At 49.3% G+C, this 24,514-nt stretch overlaps 1 protein-coding gene across 1 annotated transcript; it reads left to right on the top strand.

Annotated features, from left to right (window-relative positions):
- The first annotated feature begins 1,429 nt into the window (after window positions 1–1,429).
- Window positions 1,430–23,734, top strand: LOC144145344 (UPAR/Ly6 domain-containing protein crok-like). The gene is made up of 3 exons (XM_077676918.1): window positions 1,430–1,871; window positions 19,210–19,368; window positions 20,228–23,734. The coding sequence occupies exons 1-3, from the start codon at window positions 1,811–1,813 to the stop codon at window positions 20,473–20,475; spliced, it is 468 nt and encodes a 155-aa protein (XP_077533044.1). The 5' UTR covers window positions 1,430–1,810; the 3' UTR covers window positions 20,476–23,734.
- Window positions 23,735–24,514: the final 780 nt, after the last annotated feature.

Genomic DNA, 24,514 nt, shown 5'->3' with positions numbered 1-24,514 from the left:
GTGGCTCCACATGTTCCTGTCCATGTGGCGTCGGTGTGTACGAGACACTGATCATTTGGTCCTGGGTAATTTGGGAGGGGAGAGAGCTCTTGAATTGTGAGACGAATTTGGCGACACATCCTGTTTATTATCTGTTCTCTGCGTGTCCATTGAGGATATCGATTACGCGGTAACGCCTCCTCCTCACGCAACTACTCCCACCCGTTGAATTTTGCTCGAAAATGCCACCAGAAGTATGGTGAAGCACTTTCCTTTCTACTACTAAGCATGATGGAAAAACTTCTGCAAGCATGCTGCCCGAGTAGATCGCCTATTTTTACTGACGACAGCATCAGGCAACCCATGTCGAACAGCTGAGCAGCAGTAAAGGAAAAAGAAAAAAATGAGATATACCCCGACACATGACTTTGTTATACGCACATATTCCTGTGTTTATAGCATAACTTCTAGGTGACCTCACTTATCACGAGAAATAAGTCTCTTCGTGCGTATTTTTGTTTATTTGAATGTACAAATCTCATGGCTTCGCAGTGTCCACTTCGCAAAACGTTACGAGCCTTGCATATGTTAACTTTCTTGAGTTAACTTTCACTCAGGTCGTTTTCTTGCTTGAAGACGGACGGTCGAATAATAGTTTCGTACGATTTATAGGAGAAGGCAAAAACAACTGTTTAATTATTGTCTTGGGTTCGTACAAAACTGACAAATGCGCCTGGGCGGCGCCGTTCTTTTCGCTCACATACGTTTTCTCGCGATCCGTTCAGGTCTCTCACCACACACGCACACTCGCTGACGCTCAAACGCTCGACTGCCTGGGCACAGTCCGTCTCGCGCCCCGGAGCCAGACCACTTGAGTTGCCGGTGTAGGATGTCTTGGCGCCGCTCGGTTGGTCATAAACACGGCACACGGGACGGCGAGCAACGAGGCGACCGTGTGAGCACGTTCGCCAGTTTGACGTAAGGGGAAACAGAGGTCCGAAATATAAACAGAGCACTGACACTAAAATAAAATACACAAGGAAACGCGAGGTATGGGAGGGGGACGAATCGTTCGCCTACACATATTTCTTATCTCTTTGTAGGGAGAAAAGTGGTTAAATTAGACACGCTGGAACTTTGATGAGACTTTGGAGCTTAGAGTAGGCAGCGTTACAGTTGTAACAGCGGTTAAAGCCCCGTGTCCTTTTTTGGGAGCGTTCACTAAAAAAGTGAGGGGCGTGACGGAGAGGAGCGCAAGTGATCCCGCCCCCTTTCTTGTCAATAGTGCAACGCTTGTACAAGTAACGGAAACATTTGCCTGAGCGAACCTCACGCTGTCTCCTCGGCAGCGCCAGCTGTTCTTCGTGAGCCGCTAGAACGAACTCGCGCGCGGAGCGTCGCTGCGGTGGCGGCAAGCGTCGGCAGTCTCCCCCAGTGCTTCGGACACCTCCCAAAGCGCCTCCAATCGCCGACGAACAGCGCTCGCCGCAGCCCCGCGCGTGCAGAGGCTGCCGCCACCGTGCAGTTACCTGACCGACCGTACCTGTTTCCATGGAAAGGAGGCGGGCGGGGAAGGGAAAGAGAGCGGCCGCTCCCGCCGGCGGCCGCGGCTTTCTTGTTCGCCTGCTCACTTGAGTGGCGTTGTCCGCCCGTACCTTCGCCAAGCGTCCCCGCCCGCTGCCGACTGCACATCGCGCGCCGTGTCACAAAGGCCCTCGAAGCAGTGCGCCGACGGAGGAGTTCGCAGATGACGGCACTCGTCAGACGGTGGTGCCGGTGGTGATTACGCTACGAGCAGGTGCTGCTGCTGATAGGCGAAGCACGCGTGGCAATGGAGACCAGCGCGTTCGTGACGGCGCTCACGTTATGCCTCGTCCTGCTGTGGGAGTCGGGTAACGTTGCCTCTGTTACTTCTTGCGCGAGTGGCGGTTGAGATGGCGACAAATGCATAGAGTCCCCAACGCGAGCTACGTGCGCGCATGGATGTCGCTTCGTGAGGCGTGGTTTTCATGCGCCCGCTACTCGCGAAGGCACATGCGGAGGACGTAGCTGTGTGTTCGCCTAACCGTGGAGATGTTAGCTAACTGCGCTTATGTATTGCATGCCACTCATGTAAGCGGCAGTGTCGGGTAACGTGCCATGCTATGTGTTGACATAACCACGGGACAGACCCGTCGCATGCGCACCCGCGACGATGGGCGGGATGTTAGGCCTACTAGCAGAACCGGCGTGAGCATTTTTGAGAGACCCAAAAACGGCCCGCAGGTCACGAACCGGCGATATGCGAAGCATCGTCGCGTTTTTAATCCCGCGCGAGACGAAGAAAGCGGCTACCTCGCAGCTGTGCCTCGATCGATGTGCTGTCACGCGCTAGTTGTCGGCGACGGACGCGCAACGGTTTCGGGATCGCGCGGACAAGCGCGGCGGCGCGTGTTTCCGAACTAGCCACGTCCGTTGAGTGCTTCCTGCGAGGCCGCAGCGGCTGGCGGGAAAAAGAAAAGGGGAAAATGGACTCGGCGCTCGCTAATGCGTGCCTGATGACCCGCTAAGCGAACGTCGGACCGCGCGCATGAATGGCGATTCTGTTGTCGATCGTCGTCTGACCGCTTTCGTCCTGCGCCCACAAAGTGGTCAGTTGGGTTTCGCGCGTTGTCAGTTGAACTTGCGGACGAGCGCGCAGGCGCGTCACCGACGTCGCCGCTTGGATGTTTGCCCACATTCCGGCGACGACCGCGCACACGCGGCGTGGCGTGCGCCCTTCGAACGCTCCGAAGGAGCGCGGGAATTTTGCGGTTTCCGCCCCGGCTGACGTCACCGCACCGGTACATACTAATCGTGCGCACTGACTGGCCTTCGCTGGGCGAAAACAGGCAATGCGTTGATCGGCTACCAGATTCGAAGGTTGCGAGGGAAGTGTCAGTGAACCGAGCCAGGATATTCAATGATACCTTTCAGTTCGTGAGTAGATTCCCAAATTGCCGCCTCGAAGCGCGCTGCACGACTTCGAAGAAATTACTATGTTCTGTTTATACTTCGCCGCACGATTTCGTATGGAGGTTCCTTGATGCAGAAATTGGGCAGTAGGCGTTCACCTTCTGAGGGGTCTGTCGTCAGGATGAGTCCGGCAAATCTAAATAACAACTCCAACCCTTCATTGGTTCCCCAAGCCATCTCACGTCTTTATTGTGCTATATAAGGCCCGTTCACACTTGCGACAAAAGCGACAGAAATCGCGTCGCTACTATCGCTCCAAAGTGTGAACGGGCCTTAAGGTCTTCTATACGACGGTAAACTTTTGAACGATAGACGCGCGGATCCGCCGTGAGGATTCAGCGGCACAAACGTTCGGCTACTGAGCGCGGGGGTAGATTTCCGGCATACCACATAATTTGTTTCCGGATAGATCCGGGAAAACAACAGTTACACCCATAATCTGTAACCGCACTCCCTCCGTAGATGGCCGATGTATGTATTGGCAGCAGGCAGTAATTCTGTAACGTTTACAACTTCTCTGTGAACTATTCAAGATAAGCAAATGAAACTCGGCGCAATGGTAGACTTGTCTTCGCGGCTAATTGTCATATAATTTGTTTCGCGATACTTTTGATAACACAAGAGTTGTAGCCGTTTTCTCTAATCATACTCCTTCCGTAGATGGCCATGCTTCACTGTGCAATGCACAAAAAGCCAACTACAAAAACCAAGCTTACACCGATCTCTTTAAGATCGGCCTCACCTCTAAACACAAATGCATTGCTGGGAAGACATGTATTTAGGGCTAGTATAAGCCGTCCTATATCAATATCAAAGCACTAGGACCTTTTTTGTATTTTTTATAAATTGTTTCCATGCGCTGAAGATGTGGCGCGTAGTTTTAAGATCTCGGGAATTCGAGTGGGTGCCGCAAGGCGGCGCTACGCTCGCGCGCGATACTTGTCTACGTCGCTCTGTTGTCGGAGATAATCTGCTGGATCCTAGCCATGGACAGCTTCGCTCTAAAAACAAAACGTGTGCGGGTTTTCGGCGCATGGGGTTGAAACTGAATTGTAGCCCTCGAGGGCTACACTGCTACAATGCAGGAAAAGCTCTCCGGCGCACGGGCGTTTCAACGGCCACGGCGTGGCTGAACCGCTTTTTATTTACTACAGTTATTTTCCGCCAAACCTAATCATTTTGTTGGGAAGCTCATCCATGCTTCTTTTAGAGTAAGGCGTTATAGCAGTCATCTGCATGTCTTTGTACGTGAATTGCGCCCTATGGTCCCCCTGCGAACTTTGACTTCGTTCGCACCTGTTTCTACGAATATCCGATATCATTATGCAGTATACTCCGGTTAAGACGAACTCGGTTAAGGCGAAGTTCATGGTTAAGACTAACTACACTTTTTCTCCTTTATAGGGTCCACAATGCAAAAACCTCCGCTTAAAACGAATTTCTGATCATACGAACCAATTTTCACGGTCCCTTTGAGTTGGTCTTAACGGGAACCTAGCCTACTGTAATTTACACCTCGAAAATGAGTATAGTTGGACAAAAATGAAGCAAGGGGGAGGGGGGGAGCGCTTGGGGTACCATTTGGGCACCATTCTACACACCCCGATTCGCTCCCCTACGGCGTCCCACTAAACCACACTTACCGAGCGCAGCAAAGGAGTCAGAGCCTGCGTTACACTGTGCCGCACTCATGCTCATGTTTTGTTTGATCATACTAAAATTCACTGCCTGCTTGCTACCGGGACCGGAAGACAGCCACGTAACCGACATAGTGTGCGTAGAGCGCGATGCATGAAATCGATAATCGGCCATTGGCTATTTACATGTGCTTTTGCTCATCCGCCGTGGTGGTTCGGTGGCGCCGAACTCCATAAAGCTCAATCCCCAACCTCGGCGGCTCTTTTCCTGATAGAAACGAAAAATAAACACGCTGGTGTGTGCAAGATTTAGGTTCACTTTGAGGTCACTTCCCATTTGAGGAAAACTTCAATTTGAGCACGTTTAATTGTCGTTTATGAGCAGCTAATGGAGACGCACCCATGTGGTGTTGCGATGACTTTGTGGTGTCCTGATAACAGAGACAAGTACAAAACAGGATGCATGGTTGGCTTTACAGCTTTTATTTATTCCCATTTTCTGTTTGCGAAATGTTCATGCAGTAACATAAAAAAAGGGCGTCGTACTGGGACGTTGTTGCCAAAAGTACGGGGCGTGCACGTCTGGCGAAGTCCCATGAATACAACACGCCGTAAAGAAAGAAAGACGACGCGACAAAGGCCGCTTCCTGCCTGCGAGACGTCTTGTTTTCGCCCCGTTTCCGCTGCGGCTTCATGTTCCTCCCATACTGGTTGACTCAATGCACACTCATGCACATCGAGCGGCCGTGCTCTTCTCTTGGTTGCCCAGACTGTTTCCTCGCTGCCGGAGCTAGACGTGCCTCCCTGAATTTGAACTGTGACGAATCTAACGCGTGATATTTTGCCACGTCCAAAACAGCTCACGTGATTCTTGGGCTATTGTAGGGGTGGGTGTGAGAGTCTGCATCCAGCAGTTCAACGGCTTATAAATCCATTCGTTTTATGAAACCCCGTAGATCTGACCACAACGCACCGAAAAGGCTGTTATCAGTGGAGAGAGGTCGGTTGAACATTGCGCACCGGAGAAGCGCCTAATATATATATCTTTTCACTCCAATCGTGTCTTTGGCCTCGTAAGTCGAACTGCAAACTCGCTCAGAGGTGGCACTGAGTTTCGCTTGAGTGCGCTGTGGCAAAACAGGCGTACGGGAGCCCAAATGAATGCTAACTGCGCTTATTGTTATAAAAAAAAATGTTAAAAACGCACATCTTTCCGCCTTGGCAATATAGTTTCTTTGTATTTGAATACGTATCTGGTAGCAATCCCAGCCTCTTCGCCCCTCCCACCCACGAAACACTCGAGGACGTCCGCGGCAATGTCCTCTAAAAATTGTGCAGGCCTGTTTTGCTGGGTGAGCCTGAGTGACCAATCGCCGCGTCCTGTATACGGGATGAATTTGGTGAATAACGACGCTGGACATATTTGCTTCAAAAACGGGATGTGTAAGCAATGCAAAAATCATGCTTCTGTTGCAGACAGACTGAGAGAGTGAAGATCACACCTTTCCAGTCAAATCGTACAATCCGAAACTCGTTGGTGGTGTACCGTTTCGCCTTCATCGCAGTGATTGGTGATTCAGGGGCGTTACGGTGAACAAGAGCCTCGGGTATTTCGTGCCGGGGTTGTAGCCAGAATTTTCTGTGGCCGTTCTGGAAATAAAAATTGTGGGATAATAGAGTCCAACGCCTCAGTCCTCTAATCCATATATGTTACGGGAGGGTGGGAAATTAATGAATAGCACTTCAAAGCTTTCTGATGCGTCTGCATCATGGCATGCGTTTGCCATGTCATGATGATGCATGGGGGGGGGGGGGGGGGGGGGGGAGGAGGCTGAGGTGCGTGACGTCACGTTACCGACCATGAGAGATAAAGCGGGGGTCTTGCGTTCGTGCCACTCCACGAAAACGCGACGCTCGTGTGTGCCGCCTGTTTTTGCAAATGTGCGGCGTGGCTAGGAAGGGGATTGATGTTCTCCGCGTGCAATAATTTCGTCGTTGTAGGGGCCCGGGGGAACAGAGATACTCACTCAATGGTGCAGCAGCTAAGACTCACCGTCACTGGCTCGGCTGTTCAAACGCTGAGTGATTGACGGTAGGTCCATAGCTACTATTTAGTGGCTCTAGGTAGGTCAACGACTTAAACGTAATTTACGGCATATACGGTAGACGGAATGTCCCGTTGCGGCGGCCAGGAAAGCGGTTTGAAACAAGCGCCATGTTCTAGCTGACTATCCCAAACACGCATTTTGGATTCGCTCGCGAAAACACGTCGTTACGGAGTGGCTGCGTCACCATTGTTGGGGCTAACGCTAAGCGCTAGCGCAGACTGTAACAATAGGAAACCGGGTGGGGCCTCTCCGGTCTCCTCTTGAATATGGTCTTCTCTAACTGAAGCGCTACCTGTTGTGACTAACGACAGCGATTGTCCAAGGTGTGGGTGCTTATAACGTCTGTGCTGACTTACTCTTACATGCCTCACCGAGAACAATGTTTCGGCGTTTTAAACGCACGGAAGAGCACGGTCACTCACGGGCTGCTCGTGGCCCCTACTCATTAAGATTGCAATGCCGCTTCAGAGTCGCCCATGCCTGGTGAAGGCCACCAAACGAAGAAAGGTGGTATACCTTCTACCTTGGAAGGTCCGTCTTGTGAAAAGCTTTGCAGGCACGCGTATAGGAAAATATTCGCTCGTGTTCCGGCAATTTGGCTTATAGCAGTTTGCGTTATTCATGTTGATATCCATAGAAACTGGCCCATGAAAAGTGTGCACACCTTATTTTTTGTATACCAGTGTGGACACAACACTTGCTGCTTTTCAGGGCACATGGAGGAGTATTTTCACTCGCCATAGGTCTTTGTTTCAAGTACATGGTTCATCGTTGCTCTAGGCATCGTCCATGAGAGTAGCAGTCCGGATGAAGGGATGATTTATTTGTTTTTTTGTTTTGTTTTGTTTTTGCCAGGAACAGGCGTGCGTTTGTATGAAGTTTTGCTTCACGGCTTTAAGAACCCTTTAAATTCCAATTGGGGCTTTATGTGTCGAATATGCACTTCGGCTATGGCGAGAACCGTGCGTAGTTGAGGGCGATGCATTGATTTCGACCACACGGGATCCGTAACCAGTGCCGACACCTCGTGTACGCGGTTTTTCACCCCCATCAAAGCCACGACTTCGTTCCGGCGCCTCGGCCACTGACCCTGCGTGGCGGATGGACGAGGATTCAAGTCATGTGCAAAAGGAGGGCAGAGGTATAACTGTGAATCAAACGGTCGAAAAAGTGGTAATAGTAGGTAGTATAGATAACCACTAATAGTACTAGCGTAGAAGTGAGCAAATCCACCAGCCTAGGTGATGAAATACTAAAGGGTTAGATGAATATAATTATCCTGAACAAGTCAGGGCTGATCCTAACCACGAAAAATAAATCAAGGATGTAGAATTAATGTAGGCTGGTGTGTATTTTGGAAGCATAGGCGGTTACCCGTGTAGGGTTTATACACAACCGATGGTATACAACTAATACGTACTTTCGATGTTTCGTTGATATCTTGTGGGGCACAAATTATGGTCGCAGAAAACACTTACCGAGTAATCTTGAATAGGAAGGAGCCAAGCTCATATAGAAGACGACCTACTCGGTGAAGTTAAGAGAGTAAAGTTGGGTCGGACATTTGGTGTGGAGGACTGACAACAGGTCGATTACCAGAGTTGGAAAAATTGGTTCGGAGGGCCGGATTGAACGTATGAGTAGGCAGAAAACCGGGTGAGAGACCAGACACGGCTACTGGATGACTGCGCGTGCGCTCTAATTCAGCGGCCGTGGACCAGGTAATAAAATTCGGGAAAAATTATGAGCCCGATGACGTGTGATAGTTTGCGTATGATGCTGCGTTTTGTTTCGCCTAAAGCTTGCAGGTTGACACAGTTTTCCTAGAAAAAAAGCGTTTGACTAAGTACCGTACAACCTCCTGTTACATAACTTATCCCTTTTGCGCATACCTAGTTGCATTCTTGGTTGGCTGCAAGATTATCTCATTGCACATAAGCAACGTGTCATCATCATAAATAATACGTCATCATCGCCCGTCGATGTTCTGCCTGGCGTGGCCCAAGGGTCAGTCCCTTCGCCGATGCTTTTTGTTGTTTTCGTCAGTTATTTATAGTGCACGGCTTGTCTGGAAGGCGTGCATGCTCCAGACCGGCCGTGGCACAGTGGTGCCTGGTCGAATGTAAAATTGCACGCTGATGGCTTTGTGCTGTATTATCCTGTCAAATGTTTTGATGACCGAAGTGCGTTGCGATCAGATTTGTACAAGGTTTCGGCCTGGGGTGCGCAATGTCAAAGGAATTAGAACATCGCTAAATGCTACCTTCTAATCTTTACTGATTAAAAAACTATGCGTTGTTCTTGTTTTTAAACCATGGTGTACAAAGTGTAAAAGAAGTGAAATATATTGGTGTGACATCGAGTGAAATTTAAACTAGCCATACTGTGTTCGTGCAACAGCCACTAAAGCGTCTCGGTTTTTGCACTTTTTCTAAATAAATGTTAAAGACTCGTCAAATCATTAAAAGACACAATATATTTCACCAGCATTAGTCCCGTTTTAGAATACGCGTGTCTAGTATGGGACCTGTGCACGGAAGTATTGAAAGAAGTATCAGAAAGGGTACAGAAACGCACAGCACGATTTGTTACACATAACTTCCGGTTTGAAATAAGAACGTCTGAGATGCGAGATAACTTAGGGTGGCAAAGGTGCCATATAACATTAGGAGTGGATTAAATGAAATCAATAAAAAGGCATCTTTTAAGTGTCCTCAAAAGTGTGTCTTAAGTGTTACTGTATTAAATTAGTTCTTGCTGGCCATATTATTGTGTCAGTGTTTTCCAAGCTGCTAACATTACCACTCTGTAGCTTGCGTTCCCATCTTTACTAGTTGTTCATGTGATTACAGACTTAACATTCCTACAATAATGTCCATCGGGCGCTGTAGGTATTCGTAACAAATAAATATGTATACCTACGTCAATAAATAAAAATGTGCTGGTGGTAATACGCATTTATTTTGGGCTCAGACACCATGCTGTGCAATCGCACATTTTTGTGCCAGAGGAGCAAGGAAAGAAGGGATGGGGAGGTAAAAGGATAAGGGAGGTAAATGGGTGGTCGTTCAAAGTCTCTCGGGGAGGCGTTCGCCCTGAAATGGACACTAACAGACTGCTGCCGGTGGGGGTGACGATGGTGATGATGCCCTGAATTGAAAAAAATGGCGAACGAGGGGCCCAGAAGCACTTTATGTACACAGCTTGGCTGTTATACTTGCTATTTTAGCACTTGTGCAGGGTTTCCATGTTTGGTGCCGAAAGGGCGCACTACTCGCCGGAACGTGCGCAAATATATGCATACATTTCAGGCACGCACTCAATCGGCTGGCCAGCCTGCTTCCGTATTTGGCGGCGCCTGTTTTCACAGAGCCATTCCTGGGGCGGATACATGGGTGGCTGCCACGAAGCTGGGAAACGCCCTGTTTCGAATTTCCTATATCCGAGAGACACACGGGGGCTAACGTGTGCGTGCCTCGGTCGCATGGCGGTTACGGCTGGGCGTATTTACGCGACTGGCTTCCGTGTATTGCCGCGAGTTTGCTATAGTGCGTCGGATAATTCGCGGGTGCGAATCGGCCTAGAATGATGACAGTACTCAACTTTTCGCAGTCAAACAAAATCCGGTTACCACCCATCTCTCACGGAAGTGGAGAAGCGCAGCGCAACAAAAGAAAAAACAGTGGCGAAATAAATGCTGTATTCTTCGGCAATCTGAAAGCGTTCCGGCAGCGTGACGGACTTGTAGCACGCGCGCTGGAAAGAAGCAGATGCGGAGTCCCGATTAATGTAATTATCCCTCCACGTTGGGTTGTTGACAATAGGCCCTCTACTGCTATGTACGCAGACTCTGGCTGGAAGCTAGGACGCTGCGGCTGCTTTCTTACTGTGAAGTCTGCTAGTGTCTTGATTTCAGAGATCAGATCGTCCGTGGTTCGCCAAAAAAGACCCTTCCACGCCCCGCACATACTTACAGATGGGCGTTAAGTCAAGGTTTAATGAAGAGGATATGTTGTTGTAAGACCTTTATTCTCAAGTAAGGGTATTTGATCCAGTGGGTAATCAACAAAAGTTACTTTTGTAATAACAAGATATAGTATAATAGTAGCAGTCACCCCAAAAGGAAAGTAAGAAGTATCATCGTTGGATATGAGTGGAGGTCACCGAGTGTCAAGCAGCTGACGATGAAATGTACAAGTGCCCTTGTGGTCGTCTTTCAATTTCATGATGGAGTTAAAGGACAAAAATACCGGCTGTGCACACGTTAGATAACCCTGCAGGTGGCATAGATTCACCTGGAACCCTCCTGTGAAGTTTGACGCAGCGCCCAGGTGTGGGTGGAGAACAGCTTATCAAGCAGGATGGCTGGGTCCCCTGTTTGGAAGGGACGTGGGAAAATCGTATTCGCGGCTCACTACGGAAGCTCACACGAAGAGCTTCAAAGCAAGTTAGTGTTTCTGGAAAATCGCGGGCGTATGATCCAGTCCTTGTAGAACGCCACTGTTGGGAACTAATGTTCGTCGCGGAATTCCCTCAGGGCTTCGCATTCCCACCCGAGGTGACGTACGTTGGAGTAACCTCTCTGGCACACGCGTGGCTTTTCACCATCGGCGGAGATTGCTATCTATCGGGGCCTTCGCACTGCCATCGCGATTTCTATAACACGATGATGATGTCCGTCAGGGCATAGCCGGCCCTATCGCTGAAGACCAGCGCCCCTCCATGACAACCTACGCACTCTTCACCACAATGCTCGAGTGACCAAACCACGCCGCTACCTTTACGCGCCCAGCTATTTTGAAAGCATGTGGAGCGTCTTGCGAAAACATGGCCTCGAAGATTCGTCAAGACTCGACGTAGTGTGAAAGTGCCCATGTGCACTGATTTATTGGTCGTCGCCTCATTGTTTCGCGCGTGAGTGCGCATGTTTTGTAAATGCTTTCAGGTTATAAATAGCACCTGAAACAAGCGCACGTATAATAAGCGACCGCTGGTTATACGGAACTGGCTTCGCTCCAAGTGGCCAACATATAATGTGCGACACGCGCTCAGCTCGCATGCGAGAATAGCCTGCCTGCCGCGTTCGCGTGCCAGCAGGCGCGTGGCGTTTACCGCGGCAATTTCATGTACTGAGTCATACGCCTGTTAAGTGGAACGCGTGATGCGAGTATTCTTGCTGAGTCCTTCAATGCAGTGAGTCAGTCGTCGTACGTCTTGCAATGGGGTGTTTCACTTTCTCCGGCACCCGCCGCGTTGACTCTGCGGCGAACCCAAGGGCGCGGGTTCGATTCCCGGCCGCAGCGGCCTCTTTTTCTGGTAGAGGCGAAAAGCGAAAAACGCCCGTGTGTTCGAGATTTCGGCGCACGTTAAAAATTCCCAGGTGGTCAAAATTAATCCGGACCCCTTCACTACTGTTCGCCTCATCGCCTGTGTAGCGTCGGCGCGTTAAACCTCATAATCAATCAATCAATAAATTGCTTTCCCGACACCGTTTTCCCGCAATGGCAGTTGTATAGCCTCCAGACGCACGCTCACTATAAAAGCTACTGCGTGTGCGCAGCCATGGCGACGTGACTGTGGTCGGAGTGGCGCGGTTCCGTGGCTCTGTAGCACCCGAATGACTACCGGGCAATAATACATTGAGCGTGTCTGTACAACTATGGCTAACATTATGCAGAACACGTTCGACAACTGGGACGACTTGCGGAAATGTGTGAAACAGCATTTGATTTTAACACGAAAGTGTTTTATTCCCGGATACACGAAGGTTTCGCTGACGTCATATCCATCACGTAAGTGACGCCTGTACAACGAAGCAAGCGGCCTGTAAAGGGTGCACCTCTGCACACAGGGTCTTCGTGCGGAGAAGCAACCTTTAGCACTAGAGAGTAAAATCAGACGTTCTATCAGGCCTCGAAATGAACCAGAGAGTGGTAGGATGTTTGGCCTTAGGCGCGCATGGAAAAACAACTAACGAAGCAGTACAGGGAATTATGGGCTGGGCGTCGTTTGAAGTTCGAGAAGCACAGAGTAAAATATGCTTTGAGATGAGGTTGAGAGCAATGGATCAACGAAGGTGGGCAGCTAAGGTTTTTAGGTACCTATACTTGAAAAGCGTGGACACGCAGTGGTTAAGGAAGACTAGAAGGATAACGATGAAATACGGAAAGAACAGTGGAGAATCCAAAACAGCCAAGGCAACCAAAAAAGAGGCAAGGCAGATTGAAACCAATAAATGTAAAGAAAAAATGGAAGCTAAAACCTCGTTAGAGATGTACAGGGCTGAGAAATTGAACATCAGAAAGGAAAATTTCTACGATAATTCCCAGGGCAGTGCTTTGCTTTTTGAGGCTAGAGCAGGTTGCCTGCGAACTAAGAGTTTTGTGGGGAAGTATTCACAAAATGATGGGGTATGCGTGGTCTGCGGAAAAGAAACAGAAACTATGCGGCACATAGTGTTAGAATGTGAGGGTATCCATCCAAGCCTACATGAGGGAAATATTCAGCTTCTAGAAGCCCAGTTAACTTCAAGGCTGTAAGGTGACGAAAAGAAGATTATACCCTTGTCAAACGAGCCTATTTAAGTGCACTTCCACAGAGTGCACTCGGCTAAAGTGTCATTCAGGCGCAGCTAAATGGCAAACCCGAATGACACTTACCACCGAACACACTTTAAGCTGAGTGTGTTTCCGAAACACACTTTACCCGGGCCGGCTCGCCGAGTGAGTTGTCTCGGCCGCAGGGGTCCAAAATCGGGAAAAATGACATAAAACAGTGAGCGTTTAGATTTTAATAAGTAACGTTACAATTTAATTATGGGTATGTTGTTCAATTATTTCTACAAAAAGAGAAGTGGTGACGAAGCACAAGAAAATAACGGCGCTCTCAACGACGTGCAAGTGTCGCCTGGTGGGGTTTTGCTCTATGGCGGCCGTTCTCTGCGGCGCTTTCGTAGGTGGCTTCTTGTGGCCCTGTGGTTGTGTTCCCGTTTCAGCCTTCTTCTGTTATATTCTACACTGAGATAATTTCCCTCAAATTATATTGTTGCTGCGATTCACTGTGCAGTGAATAACAGTGATGATATCAGCACCGGTGCCGGTGCCGTCTCGACTCCGTTTTTTTGTGGACTTGTGCAAAGCGCCGATTGCGATTTTGAACAATGCAAACACAACGTGATGTTTACATTGTTGCTCACGTAATAAACAGAGAAAATTTCAAGTCACTCTGCGTAATATTTATGCCTTCTATCGTCACCGACATCATGGCCAAGGGCACTTTCATTCGCCGTTTAGTTTCCCGGCCGCGGCGGCCGCTTTTCTGATGGAGGCGAAAAGCAAAAACGCCCGTGTGTACGAAATTTCGGCGCACGTTAAAGATCCCCAGGTGGTCAAAATTAATCCGGAGCCCTCCACTACGGCGCGCCTCATCGCCTGCGTTGCGTCGGCGCGTTAAACCCACAATCAAGCATTCGCCGTTTAGCAGCGCGCAGCCAAAGTGTCATTCGGAAAGCCCGAGTGCACTTGGCGTAAGTGCACTTAAATAGGCGCGTTTGACAGTGGTATTAGAATGCTGGTGGACGAAAAGCAAAGAGGGGATTATTGCCTAGGACAGTTACCACCTGTAACAGAAAAAATAAAGTATTTTGTGCCTTATAAGCTTTTGCGCCTGCCCGAAGCAGCGCTAGTATTAAACCAAGAGTATTAAAACATAGGTATATTTGTCCTTTTTGTTAAGGTGACATGTCATCACCCCGCTACAAAGGGGAAACCAATAGCAATCATCATCATCATCAGTACGTTATACTTAGGGTTGTTCGTTTTCGGGATTTATATTTTAACACGAAAGTGTTTTATGCCGCGATACCCCACGATTTCACTGACGTTATATTCATCACGGAAATTACGCCAGTACACCTTTGCCGAAGCGACCCGCCCGCAGGACGTCGCTCGCCAAGCACACCCACAAGACTGCCGCCGACCTGCAAATCATGCTCAGCTGCAGATTTCGCTGCACATTTCACTTTCTTGTTTTACTGATTCCTATGACAGCATGTGCAGCTTTCCCGCTCATGGCAGTCCTTTCAACAGCGATTACTCTGTAGGTATTTAGCGTAATGTAAAGTTCTTTTGCGCTGCTAATATTAGGGGTGAAAACTTGATTTGCGCACAGTTTCAAGTCTTGCATGTTTTGCGGCTAGGTTCCTGAGCCATGGAAACTATCCCATAGAAATGCATGGGGAGTAAGATTTGACAGCGAATTGCACATGAAATATTCCAAATCCTGGAAATTTCTTCTAGTGTTTTCATCTTCACGTTGCCTTCTTGCTTTGTGCCAAATATTACTTTCCTGAAGTGGTTTTCCTAGGTTCCTGAGAGGTCGGAATTTTGAGCGAGAAAGCTGGGTATGGAGAAATAAACCACAGTTTTTTTATTTAACCCCCTGCCAAAATTTATGATGCCATCCTCTGCCGTCGCTCGCATGCCAATGGCTTGCGAGGAACTCTAACGGAATTCGGTGCTGTTTTTCTCCAGGGAGTTGTGATCACTCGAGAATGGCCAAAATATCTCGTTCGAAAAGCTCTCACTCGCGGTTCCATGCGTTGTCCTTGCGATGTTCAGCTTTTCTCGTTTCTCGCGGCGTCAAGAACAAAGGGGGAGATGATGGAAAAGTACACTATATAGGTCGAGCACAGTCTTCAGCACATCACGCATGTTTTCAGGCTTCTGAATACCCACTTCAGTAGCAGGCGCCAGCGACCAGGGGACCAATGTTACTGCCTGGGCAATAGAACTTTCTTACAGTCTGGTTTGGGAAGTTCGACCAAAACTTTGCATCAAAGCTGAGCTCGAACGACCGCGCTCGAGCCAATGTCGCTCTCCGTATATACTATAGCGGCCAATCTGTACCCCGCGCCTTTCTCTCGTTTCTTAGATGGTTTCGCGGAAACCGCTGGGTTATCGGCGACATAACGCATACAGTACCTTGACGAAATTGGGCCGTTGATACCTGCGTCACTGTGAAAGTCACCATATACCAGGATTGGAACCTGCGAATGTCGGGTGGCAGAGGAAGAGTGCGTTTATTCACGGCACTATTTCTTACCAGTAACTGACAGCACAACCCCTTCCGGATTTCCATTTTTTCCCTTCAAAGTCTGGATGTTCTTTTGCTGCTCTGACGGTACTTCGTATCGAGCGAATGCAGTGTTTAATTTATTGTGGGCGAACCTTGCCAGTATTCTAGCTAAACCTTTCGTTAAAAAGTATACCTTGGAAATGGTGTCGGAATATGAATATGTGCTCGATCATGGAGGAAAGAAACCTTTTTTTCCCCTCCATGTGCTCGATTGAGCGAGTCGTTTCGTTAATGATATTCGAAAAAAAGTTTTTATGGGAGGGTCGAGACACTGTTATGTCCGAAAAGTGTACGAGGAGGCACTCCTCTTCGCAGCAACCACTCCTATACATTTATTTTCCCTCGTTACTTTCAAAAATTAAGTTTTCATCAGCGCATCGTTGAATTATACTCTTACAGCATAGAAAAAAAAACATCTTCCCATGTTCGCAGTGGCACGATATGGGTGGGAAAAGCGCGTTGTCTTTGCTTTTACACTGCACCTTTGTGTTTTTTTTTCGCGTTCCCAAGCATTGCCTGTTGCGACATGACTTGTTTGCTAGGCGTCTTCGACCTCAGAAGAGGTAACACTTGAGTGATTGATATGTTGGAAGCGTTCGAGTGTCTGTCTCGGACTCGTCTGTCTGTCGGATCTCGAGTGTCTGTCTCGAGTGTCTGTCTTGAGTGTTTTAAACAGTTGCCATGCACGCGTGGGTTTTCCGCCACAAGGACACGCGACAATCCAAGCGCAGGCGACGCTGCGTGACAAAGAGCTCGAGCTGTCGCTGAAAGATGTAGCAGCCGCTGCTCGTACTTTTTTTTTTTTTTTGACGTTCGTAACACACGCAGCCTCGCCCCGACGCGCGCGCGCGCTCATGAGGTCCTTGATCTCGCAAAAAGCAGCCGGCGTAGCAACCGCTGCGGGAATGTATACACACATAGAGTGGATCAACGCCCGCGCGAGTTGTCTTTCGCGCCATTCGGTCTCTGCTGTCTGCCCTTTCGCTGCGCCCATTTCGCGCTGCCGTGTTTCGTTTTCGACGCTAGTATTCTACACTCTAAGGCAATCCCGTAATTCAGCGTCAATCGCAATTCACTCGAGTGACCAATGCGTGCCGCGAACAAAGCAAATTCGGCGAATGACAGCAACGTGGATACCACCATTGTACTCAAAAATGTGATCTGCTTCGTGGCATTGCGCAATGCAGAACGCCATGCTTGCACTGCTTGATGCGACAGCTGAGGCCGAACTTTTGGGTTTAATCGTATGCTCGACATCGTCATTCGCCGAAATTTCTTTGTTGGCTGCATGGATTGTTTAGTCCAGTGCATTACGATGACGCCGGGCCACAGGATTGCCTTAGATCTAGTGTACCTGTCTAGCCACAGTACGGGCGGAAACATGTTTTACCTTTAGCGGTGTTGCGCTGGAAGGATTTCGCGTTGTATATCCGTCGCACGCACGACATTCGATATAGACACAGCATTGCCATTACTTGTGCCTGTACAGCCGGTATCAAACCTACTTGATTGTGCAGCTAATGTAACCTTGGATAAAGGCATGACACGCTTGTCGTCCTGTTCTAGCCTTTGATTGGCTGATGGTTAATGTAACGAAAGCCATCCAGCTATAGCGAAAGTTCTGAGATAAGGACGAGATTAGGGGTAGCTACAAGTCGTTTACAGAAGAGGTGTTGCTGTATACCTGCAGGTTCTGACGTACGCATGAGGGGGTGGTGTCGTTGTGCGGGTGGTAGCGTAACGTAGCGCCAGGAAAGTTAGGTATTGTTCATTCTTGGGTACAAGATTCCTTGTTTTCATTCCGATTGTTACGAATGTCCCTCATAGCGATTACGTAAAGTTTTTTTTTTTCTTTTTGGGGCGGATAGGACGCGCGTTTCAAGGGAATCCGGGAGAATGGGTAACTGGCCTCCACGCGCAACAATGAGAGAAACAACAACGGCACAAATTATAAGAAATATTTAATGTCGGCATTCGGTGCTATCGGCCTTCCCAAGTAGCGTTTAAATCACGAATGGCGTTGGCTGCTACGTACTTTTGAAGACTTCTGCTCGACGAACAGAACGATTATGTACGCTGTAAATCGGGTGGCTGAGGCCCCTGTCAGGCCACGTCCGCCTTTAGTCTCAGCCTCCCCTTGGTTCTGCCAAGAAATAAAAATCAAATACTCAAAAATTGTGTCACGCCCTAACTGATGCTCACAACGCCTGTAAGGTTCAGCTCCTTCATTTCACCAAGAAGAGCAATTGATGACCTCAATGTAGGGAGAAATGTTCACTAATAACGAGGCCCGACATACGATTTGACCCGGGGCGTAGCCACCAGGCGGGGAGTGGCGCCCGCCCGTGCACATATTCCCGAATGTTTGGGAGGGAGGTCGACTGGTTTACCAAGAAGACTAGAGGGAGACGGGTCGAGCGCAGTCCTGTCTCCCTCTAGTTCTCGTCCTTGTTTCTTGCGCAGTTTTATTTCTTTGTCATTCATGCACCAACTAGGGAGCAACCAAGTCCTTATGTCATGATGTCATGACAAATGTGAATGTTATCGGTACATAGGCTGTATAGGCTCCCACCTTAAACGCAAATGGCGAAAGCTCATTGTTCTAGATCCCGTGTGATGCAAGTTTGGACTGCTATAAAATGTGTCGTGTTATGACCTGGTTCATATATTTATTTCCACTTCGTACTTGGCAGGCAGTCCCTCCCCCCCCCCCCCCCCCGGTCTGCTAATTTCATACGAAATGCCGGCTATGCCACGGATTTGACTTAAAAAATGATATTTGTAGTGTGACATTACACATTGCACAATGTCACTTCTGGTCAGATTTTTCCAGTAAAATTGTCTATTGAGCCTCACCATTAGCCCGATTTCCCTCGTTTGATGGCAGCGGTTAGCTATTCAGGTGGCTTTGGGGTAGACGCAGACACACGGGTTATTTTTACAGCGCGAATTCACACTAGTGCTTTATTACTGACCAGAGGCGGAATTCTCAGTTTCGTCAGTTTCATGTCCGATTCAACGTGTCCGTTTCGAGCGATCCCTGATTGGCTGAAAGCAGACGACCAGATGTGACGCAGCTCATCATTGGACAGAGGTCTGGCGAGTGCAACCACGTCACGACTGAAGCAGGCACGAAATGAACCTTTTCGAAACGGACACAACCAATTCCGCTCCAGGTGTATTAGTGGTACGAGAGCGAATTGAACTACCAAATAATAACATTCCACTTTCTTGCATCCACACGCGTCCATGGTTTGGCAAAACAGTACAGCCATTTTTTGCTTAGAGGCTATTGGTACGCCGTAGATCAACAACGGGCTTCTTAACGAGCTCTGCTTCTCCTCTCTCGTTCGCAGGCGAGGCGATCAAGTGCTGGGAGTGCAACTCGCGCGCGGATCCCCGTTGTGCCGACCCTTTCGACAACTCGTCGCTGCCCATCGCCGAGTGCGCGGCTCGAACGCTGCCGCACTACCCGAACCTCGCTGCCAGCATGTGCCGAAAGATTCGCCAGAAAGGTAACTTCGCACCCGCCGTCTATGAACGCCGGTGAAACAGAGAACGGGGCAGGGGCGGGCATCGTTTCCTGAGAACGTGCGCCCTGGCCTCTTATAGGGGAGCTCGTTTAGCTTTCGTGCGTGCTTCGGCGAGGCGAATGTCACGTGCCGAGTGTCACCATGCACGTGGTGTACGTCAAGCACACACTGTGCATGCTTTTTCTTTCTCGTCGCCGTGACTGCAGGAAGCGCTTCATTTCTCTGCTGTGACTTCAAGCTTGTGTCGTGTGCGCGGCTTCTTTCGGTGTAGCGCACGAGGTCGCACGCCCTATATATGCTCGCAGACAGCAATAACGTGCGGCTTGAAGCACCAGTTCTTTTACTCTTTTTTTCACTTCCAAGTGCTTCAATAAGTTGCGAATGCGGAACTTTATAGTCAAATAGCGGAACAGATATTCTAGGATTGTGAGCGCTGCCATGTTCCTAGGCGCCGAGAGGAGCGGAAGCGAGATATCTTTTTTTTTTTTTTTTTTTCCAGCCTCTACATATGCAAAGCCCAGAACAAACAAGTTAGACCACTTAACTGCAACGCGCGGCAACGAAAGTTTTTCGTGCAATATTAATGAACGAACTAGGCATAAAGCGGTCTGCACGTCAAGGGCATTATGTGGGTTTAACAATTTTCACTAGATGCGGGGCTCTCGCAATTTCTATGTGTTGGCCGGAATTTATTGGCGGGATAATGCAGTGGGGGCGGCAGAGGGAATTAGAGCACAGGTGAGTCGCAGAGCTGGGCTTCCGAATTTTCAGAACGGTTAACATACCGCGGTGCAACGACACGTGCACGCGATCAAGTGTCTACCGTCTGCTTGGTTCGCAGTGAACGGCAACTGGCGTTTCATCCGGTCCTGCGCTTTCTTGGGCACTCCTGGCGAAGGCACCTACGATGAGAACTACTGCCTCATGCGGACCGGGACCTTCGATGTCTTTGTCGAAACGTGTACCTGCAACAGCAAGGACGGCTGCAACGGCGCCTCGCAGACGGCCGGAGCCGGTCCGCTGGTGCTGCTGGCTCTGGGGACCGTGGCGGTGGCTGCCACCAGGGCTTTCCTAGCAGCGCCCCGTTAACCACACCTGGCCCTGCATGAATGCGCTGTGTGCACCAACTTCCCCGCCAAAGGCTCACACGGGCTGGTTGCGCCCGCATGCAGAGACAATCGCCGCACAACGACGTCACCACGCGATATTTCGAAAGAGATGTAGCGTGTGAAGGAGGTCGCTCGTGTTACTGGTACGATGAGAAGAAACAAGCTTGTGCTTTTCACTTCTTGCGTGCCGTAATCGCTGTATATTGACAATGGTGCATGTGTCTGCGCCAACATATGTACGCCTTGCCCTTCGGTGATGCCCAGTGTGTGTGCTGCCCTTTACAAATAGGACAGCCATTGGAATGGACCAGGTGCGGAATATATCGTACAGTACCAGTTCCTTGGTGCTGCAGGTCTTCATTCCGGATGTGAATATGATAGAAAAGCTGTAAAGGCTCTCGGGATTACCGCATAAGCAATTTGTTGCGGGTATCTTAACGTATAAGGCGTCAACTGCGCCAAGCCTCCGATCTCAAAGTGTCATTCCTACAGAATCGTTGACATGGCAGGAGGCTATGGGCTGATGATTGACTTGGAGTAAAAAGTGTCGAGTGCGCCTAAACAATTCCTCGTTACCTCTATCGATATTTTCTCCCCGTCAGGTGTTTGTGCTGAGGCACAAACGCGTTCATGGATTATGTCGGTGGCTACACCTTTGTCAATTAAAAAGTGAATGTGGTGTCCACTCACATAAGGGTGAAACACCACAAGAGAAGTGCCTCTAAAAAACATTGAGGGTCGCAATACGGCTAATTAAAGCATTCTTGCCTCCTAAAATGCACATCGCCTGAGCAGCGGTCATATCATTTTAGGCGCAACCTAATATGACGTCATTTCATCGCGAATGCATTGGGGAAATTGTGCAAGAACGAGATGACCGTCCAAGCAGCAACTGCCACTGCCCGGCGTCTCCTCTGGCAGCATAAAAACCGCTCAGCTGATGTGCCTGTACTATACACAGGAAATCATGGAGTGCCTTAATGACTTGTGATCGCCTTTACACACACTTCGATATTTTTTTATCTTTAAGACCCCGAGAATCCCTTTCGACGAGAGTCCGTTTGTGGCATTCGAGTCAATGTCTAGAGTCGTGAAGCGTGAGTGTAAAACAAATTGCGTGTCAGGCGGAACGGCTCAGTTTTAGCAAGCATTTATGCGACGATTCTTGTGCGTCTCTGCAAGTGATCAACATGGAGCAACACGAGTGCCTACACGGGACTTAGCTCTTTTTTTCTGTGGCAGCAACCGGGTCCTGACCTCGCAGGCAGCTGAAAAAAGCCGAGTGTGTTCTACGACAGCCGACCGCGTGAACCTGAGGTTCGAAACACTCGCGAAATGTGCAAAGGCTTCACGCCAACATCTATATCGCCTCTAAATCATCGGCACGAGACTTATCATTCCTGTTCACAGCGCGTGTGTAATGGAGCGCATGTGCTGGGTGCCTGAGAGAACAATCACCTGTCAGAAGGCTTACATTCATAAATGCCGACTCAACTGACGCAATCTCGGCGGAGATTGTTTTGGTTGCGCTTCGGTTTCACTTCTTCCGTATAGGCACACCGGAAAAGTGTAGCAAGTGGCTAGCTAAGCTGAAACAACCAGCCTAATAAAAAAGGGGTGCAAAACATATCCGGCTCATTTGTCACGGGCGAAAGGCGTTCGTGCGCATACCGACCTTTACACGGTTTTGGGAATACGACGGATAGGCTTTAGTGCACACAACGTTCGGTGTAGAGGTTGATTGATTGGTTGTTTGGGTTTAAAGGGACCCCGAAAAGCTTTGTGAAGGTGGCAATCAAATGCATTCAGGTGGTAGAACACATAACGGGGGATTTTTGAGCCAAGTGTGAGCCCCATACGTTGTACAGATAATTTGTAAACAATTTTTGAAGATCGCCTTTCTCAGCCGATGAGCGCGACGCCGCAGCGAGCCGACCGCGGCTGACGCAACGGCGACCGCGGGTGACGCAACGGCGATCGCTGCTGACGCAACGGCGAAGGCGCCCCCTGATTCGCCCAATCGCCGGCAAGGTCGGCCGCCGGCGGCTTCACTGCCATTGGCTTCCGGCTGCTCTTCCTCCTTCCTGCGCGATCCCGAGGCAAAGGCGGCAAAGGCGGCTCCGCAGTGATTGACGCGAGCCTAGGCGCAGGAATGGAGCTAGCTGCTTTGAAGGAGGCAGAGAGGGAGGAGGAGTCGATCGGCAAGTGGGGAGAGGTGCCTTTAATTGCTTCTGGCGCAGGTAATACTGAATGTAGATCAATAATTCCAACGGCATTGCATCGCTATATTGGTGCTACGTGGCAATACAGGCCTTTTGTAACTTTTACAGAAGGCTTTTCTGGGTCCCTTTAACGCACCGACGCAACGGAGGCGATGAGGCGCGCCGTAGTGGAGGGCTCCGGAGTAATTCTGACCACCTGGGGATCTTTAACGGGCGACGAAATCTCGCGCACACACCTCCATCAGAAAAGCGGCCGCCGCGGCCGGGAATCGAACCCGCATCCTCGTAATCAGTAGCGCAACGCCTTAGCCACTAAGCCACCGCGGCGGGTACTTCGGTGTAGGCGGCCAGGCGGTCCAAATTGGGAGCCCTACACAACGGTGCTCCTGAAGCCCGGTGCACCTACGCCAGATCAAGCCACAAATTTGAACGCCGATAACCCGCACTTTGTACGAGTCTGGCGGGTATACCGCATGGAGGCGAGGCCATTAGTCTTTTGACTACCACGTACAGGACCACATGCCCCATCTTCGCTTCGCAAAACTCGTGCCCCAAGGTTACATAAACCTCCTCAGCGGATGAAAGTGAGATATTCGCGTGTGTTTTCTTTATTGTCCAATACCGTTTTACTGCTGGGGGTCGCGACACAAACATTCCGTCCATTTTGTATTGCCCTGAACGGTGCAAGTGCCACAAATTGTCTATGTAAGATATAAGCAAGTGTTGCTATTACTCTTTTCACTGTTGCACTTTCTATTCTGTTTCAATCTTTTTTATATATACTTTGGGAGGTTGCGTATGACTGTAGTAAAGTTGCGAATGCAGCACACATTTGAACTTTTGAAAGAATGGCGCGAGTGCTTGTGTACTATGTATGTAACACGTTATACGGAGTATGCAATGAGCGTGCACGTGCAAAAATAAATCACGATGCTGGTTGTGCGCGCTATTATGTAAGCTTGTTTTGTTCTCGTGGAACGTGCAAAATGAGCGAAATACAAGATTCTGCAAGGCTTCCTCTCGTGAATTGTCTTGTTCCTTGCACAAATACGCAGCAAAGCCAGCTGCTCGTCGCGCAGTCGTGCCTCGGCTCCGATGTCATCAACCGGAGGGAACGAGATCCTGAAAGGGAATAAATATTTTTCGCGGTCATTTATATAAAAAAAAGCCAGTAATCAAAGTTCCTTGGCGGGCACACCCAACCAGAAAGCTGGTTCATCGAGAGGCCCTGCTGATGTGCTCACGCGTGTCGTCACAATAGGCTCTGCACTCGCTCCCATTCCTCGCTGCAACGTTTCTACGGCCGTGGTTTGAACCAGGCCGATGAACCTTCTCATCTCTAGTGTATTCTTTTGGCAGCGCATTTTATTTTGCTCGTCAAAGAAATTTCGCGTTTTTTTTTTTTTAATGTTGGCAGCGTGTTATTACAGAGGCCACCATAGTGTGCCATCCCTGAAAAAAAGCAAAAAGGAACATTCGAACACTCCGTAATCTGTGTGCACAACTGTGATCTGAGCAGCAAAGGTCCCTCTGTTTTTTTTTCTTGCAGGGGTAATTTTTATTGGGAAGACTCTATTAGGGAGATGACCCGGGGATGCAACGGACTGACGTGAGGCCTAACGTTACGCCTTGAGGTCTGACGTAGTAGTAGTAATAACTTTGTTTTGCCCAAAAGTTGTGGTGATTGCACCACTGACGTAGTCAACCTGTACCCGCAGCTCGACGTACAATGCGACTTTGCATGCTTGGCACGTCATGAAACTCAAATTTCAGTGTTACTAACGTTACGCTTTGAGA

This window comes from Haemaphysalis longicornis, unplaced genomic scaffold, assembly GCF_048455015.1.
Source record: "Haemaphysalis longicornis isolate Haplotype H1 unplaced genomic scaffold, Haemaphysalis longicornis Haplotype H1 scaffold_1, whole genome shotgun sequence".
Classification (NCBI taxonomy): Eukaryota; Metazoa; Arthropoda; class Arachnida; order Ixodida; family Ixodidae; genus Haemaphysalis; species Haemaphysalis longicornis.
Note: the sequence above shows the minus strand (reverse complement) of the source record. Positions and strands in the feature narration are given on the sequence as shown.

Excerpts from the sequence above, each read along its gene's own strand:
- LOC144145344 (XM_077676918.1), top strand. The coding sequence starts at position 1,811 with ATGGAGACCAGCGCGTTCGTGACGGCGCTCACGTTATGCCTCGTCCTG. Across the intron at positions 1,872-19,209 it reads CGTCCTGCTGTGGGAGTCGG|GCGAGGCGATCAAGTGCTGG; the intron begins GTAACGTTGCCT and ends TCTCGTTCGCAG. Across the intron at positions 19,369-20,227 it reads CCGAAAGATTCGCCAGAAAG|TGAACGGCAACTGGCGTTTC; the intron begins GTAACTTCGCAC and ends CTTGGTTCGCAG.